We start from the raw sequence: 9,348 nt of genomic DNA, 5'->3' as shown, positions 1-9,348 counted from the left end.
CCCCCCCCCCCCCCCCCCCCATGACACAGATATAAAGGGGGCGGGACCACACACACTCACTCAGAGGGGTGGGATAAGGGACTGGAAAGAAGGGGGGAGGGTGGGGGAGTCAAAAGAGAGGACACACACACACTCAAGACGGGTGGAGCGTACGTGAGGGGACACACACTAAATGTCCTGTTAAATACATAACACACACACACACACACACACACACACACACTCAGACTTTAGTTTCATGTAAAATTCACTTTCCTGAAGTCGACGTTTTGAGGCGACAAAAGACAGAAAAGTGACAAAGAGGGAAAAGCTGTCGCTTCCGTTTAAACGTTTGTTTCATGTTTACAGCTCGTTATGGAGCCAGTTATATATACACACATATGTATAATATGCATGGATATATGTATGTATATGTACACAAGCATACATACTATATACACATATGTATGTGTATATATACATGTATAGTGTATATATACACTGTATATAATAAACATATATAAATATATATATATACACACATTTATACATGTATATAAGCTAAGGGTTATGTTACATATACACATACGTGTAATTATAGACGTATACGTGTGTATTCAATATGCATGTTTACATATATATATATGTACACACATACGCACACTATATAGACATATATTATATATATATATGTATATATAGATAGTATTCGTGCACGTGTGCATATATATGGATACATACAGATGTATCTACATGTATAAAAACACATCAGTTTCACTGGACGAGGATGAAATACTGTCATCTATGTAGTGAAGTACTTTGAGATGTAGCGGACTAGAAGTTTAAAGTAGTAGACCATGTAAAAGTACCTCAACATAGTACTTCAGAACCTGTTGAGGAGTGCAGCACTTAGTCTCCTTCCTCCTCTGATGACTGGACTCACAGCTGGTCCGACAGTCCGGCCCGGTCCGGACTAACTGTGAGTCCGGACCGGTCCGGACTAACTGTGAGTCCGGACCGGTCCGGACTAACTGTGAGTCCGGACCGGGCCGGACTAACTGGTTTATGATCGCTGCAGTTCTTGTGAATCTTTACTCGAGACGACGGAGCGACCACGTTCACCGCTTCAAACACGGGAGGTGTCGGAGTTTTCCTCCTGCAGCTTTGTTTGTTGTGTGACCTGGTTCTGAGAGTTTTTATTACGGGAACAGGACACACACACACACACACACACACACACACACACACACACACACTCACACACACTCACACACACTCAGGACAGCGAGGAGGTGGTACTGCTGCTGCCGTTTCAAACACGACCCCTCTGAGAGGTTCTGGTTGGGAAGTGTGTCAACAAACAGTAATCTCACACACTAACACACACTCACACACTCACACACACACTAACACACACAGTGTTATCATCTGATATTCTAATTAGTACGACATCAAAACAGGAAAGAGGTCCACCAGCTCCCAGCAGACGCACAGTCTGTCCAACAGCCCTACCTTCACTGGGTGTGTGTGTGTGTGTGTGTGTGTGAGTGTGTGTGTGTGTGTGAGTGTGTGTGTGTGTGAGTGTGTGAGTGTGTGTGTGCACACCTCACATCGACAGTCTCAGAAACTTTTCAGGTCATTTCTGCTTCGGGGAGAAAAACTGTGAAGTCGTCATTTATTGCAGATTTCTGTCTCTTTGTTCTTCAGGATTCTTTTCTTTCTTCAGTTTGAACGCTGAGGGAATCGAACCTGCAACGTGTTTATGCAGCATATTTACCATCCGTCCATTCTTTCATGTATAAATACTGTGTATTTGGTGTTGTCGCTATCTGACGTTGTGTTTCATTCCTTTAACCTTGTGGTGAGTGTGGCGGCCGGCCAGGTGCCCTACTGGCACCCTGATTCAATCTCTCCCATGGGGGGGCCTTCCTCCCAGAGGGGAGCTGTTCCCAGGGGACACGGGGGCTGACGGACACACCAAGGACAGAAAATATAAAGTCTCCCCATTTTTGCTGCACGTTGTAACGAAAAAAGGAGAAATCTGTAAAAAACGTGCATTTAGTTTTTTAGCACAAACATCTCGAAATGACTGTTTTTATTTTCTAGAGTTTGACTAGTTTTTCCTGAGCGGTGAAACAATAACTAAATAATAATAACTTTATTTAAATAGCACCTTTAAAAACACAAAGTGCTTTGACGGACAAAGAGCAGCAACAGGAAGACAAACTAATGTGAACTCTGATGAAACAGATGAAATAATGAAAACAATCGATACAAGAACAACAAAAAGTAAATAAACAGAACAATAATAAAAAGACGGCATCACGTCAAAGCCAGTCAGTAAAGATTCGTGTCCCCGTAATACAGGTGTTCAAACACAGCTGTGTCCTCATAAAGCAGGTGTCTCCAGCACAGTGTGTCCATGCAGCCGTCCTGCAACACGACGGTGAAACAACACAAACTGATCGCACTCGACGTCCTCGCTGTCAATCCACTCGTGAATTAAGTTGCAAATAAACGAGCAACAATGAAACTCCGTCTGCTTCATGTTCTCATGTTTGCTGTGAAACATTTCATGCAACATTAATGAAGCAGAACAAGAAGAAGTACGTTCACGTCATACTCCTACTTCACTACATCACAGAGGTACATATTCTACTTTTTATTGCATTTATTTGACAACATGTGTCCTCGTCACAAAGTATGTCTACGCTGTGGTATCAGTACTTTTACTCACGTAGGTCTGAGTACTTCCTCCACTGCTGATCTTTACCTCTTCACCTTCCTCTGCCGTTACCTCTGACCTCTGACCTCCCTCGTTGTTTGTAATGTGGCTGATCTGAGACCCGAAGCTTACGTTGTTAACATAGTAAACACAGACACACASACACACACACACACACACACACACACACACAGGGACTCACAGGGTACAAAATAAAGAGAGAAGGAAAAGGATGGAAGATGCTGAACATCGATTCATCGTCCAATCACATCTGTTCAGCTCCGTCAGGGGGAGGAGTCAAAGGATGGAGAACCTTAAAAAGAGAAGAAAATCACTGAACATATGAGAGAGAGAGGGAGAGAGAGAGAGAGGGAGAGAGAGGAGTTTAGAAACAAGAGAAGCAAATGATTTTCTGAGCAAACGAAGGAAAAAAGACAAAACATCTCAGAAAACACAAATAAACGGATGAAGACGTGAAGAAACAAAACAACAAAACAATAAACGAAGAGAAAAAAGAGACGAGGAACGAGAGAACGAGATGAGGAGTCACTGAAGGCTTCTTCATTCTAACTGAAAGGTCAGTACGGATTCATATCAATAACATAAATTATATAATTATCACAGTTTATATGTTTTTATTGGATATAAAACTTAAACCCTGCTTGTCAATATTTATCATGTAAATTCTGTTTCTGCATTTAATAATAGCAAAAAAAAAGAAAAAGGAGCTTCTGAGGTGCTCGTATCAATAATCAATAATCAATATTTATCTGTGATTTGTTACTAAATGATTCCTTTATGTCGCTTTGATTGTCTTGTGAAGCACTTTGTAACATTTATAAATGTTTATTATTATTATTGATAAATGTGATTAAAAATGACAAAAAATAAAAATACAAAATTGTTCTTTAAGTATAAAATGATAAGAAATATAATGTAAAATATACAAATGAATACAAGAATAAGAAATGTATCAAATATATATTAAAGAAATTAATAATCATTTATTGAAATGAGAATTTGAGTTTGTTCAAAATAAATGTAAAATGATAATTAAGTCAAATCTTTTGTTTCAAAGCTTCACGTTATTATTTATATTTCTATACAAATAAACATTTGAACTAATAAACACAATGATATATAAGTAAATACTGATTAATAGATGTTTTTATGTCATATAGATTAAATCCTAAATAACTGAGGACGTAGTAGAAGCAGAAGAAGTGATGTGAGTAGAAGTATTGATTCATAACTGATGTGACTGCAGGAGCGAGACATGAGGATGAGTCCGGACCCCGAGGAGGTACAGACCCTCTGTGTGTTTGTACGTAGGAAACACAAGTAGTAAACATTCATGTGTGTGTATTACAACCATGTTTTATGTACTTTCTGTAAAAGCTTCTGTCTCACATAAACATGATAATAAATATGAATCAGTCCGTCAGGTGCACAACATCCGGCTGCAACTGCGTGTGTTTCAAACCAGGAAGTGTCCAACTCAGGTCATGTGATCGCTGTGGACACGGCTGGGTCCCTCACGGTACGACACACACACACACACACACATGTTGGTGTCATTACATGTGAGGACATTTCTCTCTATAACTCTACCACCTGAAGTTAAGTCAAAATAATGGTTGAAGAGTAAAGACAGTCTCTGCTGTCCCCTCAATAGTCTCTGTTTTCACAGGTTCACGTCCCCGTAACACAGGTCTTCAAACTATTTTGTGTCCCCACAAAGTAGATGTCCACCAAAGATTTTTGTCCTCACAATGCAGCCAAGTCTAACTCGGACACTTGTTTTCCTCTCTAGATTATTGTCTGAATGTTTCTATAACAACAATAAACACTTTTAGCTTCTAGCACGAACAACATTCAACCATTCCTGCTTCTCTTCAGACTCTGAAGTGTTCGTGAAGAAACTTCAGTTCAGTTTGACAACACAATGTTGGACTTCACCCACCTACTGACACACACACACACACACACAAACAGACACACACACACGCTGCAGATGTGTTCAGTCGCCACAGTGACATGAAGTCAGGTGTCGCTGTCATCACATCACCGAGAGCATCTGGAGAGAGCATCTGCACACACACACACACACACACTCACACACACACACTCACACACACACACGTCATGTTTTTCAGATGGTAAACACACATCTGTTGTATTTCTTTCCTTTAATGTGATTTATGTATATTTATATATATTATTTGTATTTTGTTCTTTATGTGTTTATCTGATCAAGTATCACTTTCATGTACAAAAACACTTTCTTCTACAGAGATAGTGGTTGTGCCATATTTCTGGTGATGCATCAACTCCTCTTCCTCCTCTTCCTCCTCTTCCTCCTCTTCAGCCTTGGCAAAGCTCCAGCTCCGGGCCCAGCCACCCTCCAGCTGCGGCCCAGTGGAGGTGGCCCTCCCTGGGCTGGTGCTGGACCTGAGCTCCCTGGTGCTCTACGGGGCTCAGGCCGTCCCCGTCCGCCTGAAGATCCTCCTGGATCGTCTCTACAGCATCCTGAGCCCAGAACAGGTACACCTGGTCCTCCGGTAGGTTTAGAGCAGCCAATGGGAGGAAAACATCACTAATTAGTCTTATATTATATTTACGTGGTTGCATCGTGATTCTGTTTGTGTAACAGATTACTTTGCTGTCGTCTTCAGGTCGGCCACATTCTGCACACGCTGGGCTGGAGTTTGGGGGATTATGTGAGAGGCTACATGCTGCAGGTAAACACTCACACAGTCTACTACACATTATTACATCAATATCTAGTGGCCGATGATAAAACTAAGCTTCACTTATAGTCAGAGGAATAATAACTGAGACTGACTAGAAAGTCCTCTTTACTGAAAGATGTTGTTTCGCTGTACAACGGTTCAAACTCAAACTTTGGGCAAAAGAATTTGGCTCAAACTGCCCAATTTTGCCGCTTTCACGCGCTGACATCGAGGTTTAATTCAATGTTTCCATCCAGCACCCCAGTGGGAAGGTGTTGGACCGCTGGTTGATGGCGACCCCCGAAGAAGAGCTGCTCGTCCTCAAACAGTTCCTTCGCTTTGGCGAGACGCGCCCCATCGTCGAGTTGATGACGCTCCAGTGCCTGGCAGCTGTCAATCACCTCTCCGAGCTACAGCTAAGCTCCGCCCCGAAGAGCTTCCAATCAAACGTCGGCGCGATGGTCGAGCGGATCGGGGGAACTCCCGGAGTGTTCAGGAACGCAAGAGGAGATTCACGTCTAGTCTACCGTTACAAGAAAAACAGTCTGACTGACCACAAAGACACTGTCCACCATTTTGAAAACGTTCCAGAGGGGCCGTCTTTGCTTCTGCCTTTCCACTTTCCAAGCTCCGCCTTGCACTGTTTGGCTCCTCCCACCAAGGTCATTTTTCCAAGTACACCACTTCGTTCCTAACCTTCCGTGTTCCACAACTAGAAACATTCACAGAGTTTACGATTCTTTGAGGTTTTGTTTTCTCCTCTTTGTTGTTCTTATAGCAGGAGCTCGTTCCTCCCAGTAAGCTAACGCAATGTCTACGGAAGCTCAGTGGGACCAAACTGCCCGAGAGACAGGAAGGAGGAGGAAGAGAGGAAGAGAACGATCCTGTTTTGCTGCAGTCTAAAGTTGAACCGGGTTTAAAAATCAAAGCAGACCCTGACAAGCCAAACACGACCCGTTCCGTGTGGCATCAGGAACCCCGGTTCCTCAACGACCAGGAGCTTGACCTTCACCGGGCCATGGCCAAACAGGAGAACACCTCCTCATTCCCTCCTTCCTTAAGCTCTCCACTTATTCCTACTTCTTCCTCATTCCATCAGCCCACTTCCTCCTCTTCCTCCTCTCCCCCGAAGATTCCCCAGAAGTACCACGGCTCCTCTTCCTTCCCTTTCAAGCCCCTCCCATCCTTCTCCTCCTCCTTCCTCTGTCCTCTTCCCAACTCCTCCTTTTCTTCCTCCCTCCATCCTCCTCTCCCACCCTCACCTTCCTCCCTCTATCCTCTCCCCTCTTCCCTCTGCTCCCTCCCTTCTCTTTCGCCCGCAGGAGGTCGGAAGGGGAGGGTCTGCTGTGGCGTTTGTGGGAAAAGCTTCTATGACAAAGGTAGGAATGTCGTGGTTTCTCCAAGTCTGCTTCACATCCAGCACTTAGAGTGAAGGCAAGTCCCCAAGGTTCAGTTTTAGATACTTATTTGGGGTCTTGAAGTTCCATAGAGATCAATCCGAGGTCCTCTGCTAACCTTGTTCTTGGTGTTCCACAAGGTTCAATTTGAGGTCCTCTTAATTTGTCTTGGGGTCCTAAATGGCTCAATTCAAGGTCCTTTTCTGGTCTTCAGATGTAAACAAAAGAATGTTTACTCTAGAGAAACGAGACCCTAATGGTGTTTAGAAGGAAAGCTCAGCTGTTGGCTGTCATGGTGCATGTCTGGGCTGGATTAGCTCTTCCTGGTAGTCCAGGAACAGAACACATCAACTCAACAAGACCACCATCTCCCGTCTTGGTTGCAGGAACGCTGAAGATCCACTACAACGCCGTCCACTTGAAGATCAAACACCGCTGCACGGTGGCGGGCTGCACCATGGTCTTCAGCTCGCTGCGCAGCCGAAACCGACACAGCACCAACCCGAACCCGCGGCTGCACACCGGCGCCGGCAGAGACGCGCACGCCCACAGAACCCTGCACCCCGATACCCAAATACGCAGAGACGTGCACGACACTCACGCACGTACGTGCAAGGAAAAAGATATCGGTGACACAATTTGGCAACAGGACGAGGACGCACACACACTGACAAACGGGTATACAAACCCCAGACACGCCGACTCCCCTTCTCCTCACCCTCTACACCGGACTCTGATCCAGGACACCAACCAGAACTGCACCTCGAGTGAAGGCTCTGACCTGCACACCCAGACTCCTCCTCCTCCTCCTCCTCCTCCTCTTCCTCCATCCTCACTGGGCTCACCTCCGTCTCTCGTCTCCCTGGTCGTTCCCGAACATCGTCATCACCTTCACACCAACCACTCTGCACCTGCTCCCCTCCTCGGCCACGCCCCCGTCTCCGTCTTAATGGCGAGCTGCGACAGCCGACCCGCGTCACGTGACCACGACGTTGTGGAGGGAAAACGAGAAGAGGCTCGCGCCGCCAGCCCGCCGACCAATCGGCAGCAGCGGCGGTGGGAGTCGGGTGACCCTTTGCCAAAGAAGAAGCCCAGGAAGTCCAGCATGCCGGTGAAGATAGCGAGAGAGAAGGTGGAGAGGAGGAGAGACGAGGAAGAGGAGGAGTGTTGAATGTTGATGAAGATGAGGTGAAGCGTCAGATTGGTTCAGACCTTTGTAGCCTGATTTTAAATCACTGAATCGATGCAAAAGATTTTTTTTTGACAATTCAAAAAAGTCTTTTCTTGAGCATTGTATTTTTATTTGACCAAGAAGTCACCTGATGTAGTTAAATATACAGAATATATATGGTGCAGTTCATGTTGTTGTGAAACGTTGCATGTCTAACAAACAACTCATGTTTAGTCTTATTCGTGATTTTATGACCTGGAGTAAACACGATGCTGTTGGTGTGTGTTCTTTCTCTCAGCAGTCATAAACGTGTGTTTAACAACACGCTGCTCTGTCTCCCCCGTGTGGTTATTGCCTGTTATTGCAATAATTACTGCAATAAGAAGAGACAGAACTTTATCAATCCTGATTACTAATTAAAGTATAAACACATATGAGCAATAGAATAACGGTTATTATGTGTAAAATAAGTTATAGTAAATATAATTCAGGTGAGACTAAAATAGGAAAAATAAAGGACAGCAGCACAGATTGAATACAAGAAGTAAATCTATCACCAGAGCCTCATGGAAACTAAAATAAAACATGATATCGAGCAGTACTGCACATAGTAGGATACAAATAGTACTTCTTCCACCACTGGCCACAGCTCCTGATGTCAGTATTGTTTCCAGACATTTTAGGATTTGAATAACTTAAGAAAGACACATACACACAAATTCTACTTTTATGGCTAATTTCAGATATTCTTCAAAAATAAACTCATTGTTTTACAACCCAACCCTTTTCTAAACTAGTCTTCCTTAGTTGTGACTTGTATTCCTGATAGTTATGTCATTTTGTATCCACATTTAATTATTTAATCTCCATCACAGAAGAGGAAGAGGGAACACGTGGCTCAGGTCTTGGTTTCTACTCGGACGACATTTATGCACGCACTAAAAACCGGAAACGGCTTTAAGCCAGTAAACAATAGTGCCAGGCCCGAAGAAGTCCCTCCATCAGATAATCACACCGTGGTTATAGTTTGAATTAGAAAAACGCGTTTCCGGTTTCAGACTAAAATGTCTAAAGCGGAGACTCTGAGAGGGCTCGTCACGCGGAGACTCGCCGCGGCCTCGCGGGAGATCCTCACGGTCGTGGACAGAATCGTGTCCGGATACGAGGACGAGGCGTCGGGCTTCAGAGACGAGATCCACCGGCAGCAGAAGCAGCTGGAGGTCCTGCAGGAGCAGGTCGCGCTCAGCGCGGCAGGTTGGTCCGAACTCCACTGAGATAGTTAGACATTTAATATTTAAGATCAGATGACATATATATATATATATATATATGTGTATATATATA

At 44.2% G+C, this 9,348-nt stretch overlaps 1 protein-coding gene across 1 annotated transcript in view; it reads left to right on the top strand.

The window, feature by feature from the left end:
* The first annotated feature begins 8,931 nt into the window (after window positions 1-8,931).
* LOC116400868 (zinc finger protein 436-like) overlaps window positions 8,932-9,348 on the top strand; it is a 9,244-nt gene continuing 8,827 nt past the window's right edge. The window contains exon 1 of the mRNA XM_031878963.1: window positions 8,932-9,258. Coding sequence (XP_031734823.1) covers window positions 9,069-9,258 — 190 coding nt within the window. The 5' untranslated portion in view covers window positions 8,932-9,068. The remainder of the gene's footprint in view (window positions 9,259-9,348) is intronic.

The sequence above is a fragment of the Anarrhichthys ocellatus genome, unplaced genomic scaffold (genome assembly GCF_004355925.1).
Source record: "Anarrhichthys ocellatus isolate YVR2014 unplaced genomic scaffold, GSC_Weel_1.0 scaffold213, whole genome shotgun sequence".
NCBI classification, from domain to species: Eukaryota; Metazoa; Chordata; class Actinopteri; order Perciformes; family Anarhichadidae; genus Anarrhichthys; species Anarrhichthys ocellatus.
This window is presented reverse-complemented; position numbering and strand designations above follow the sequence as displayed.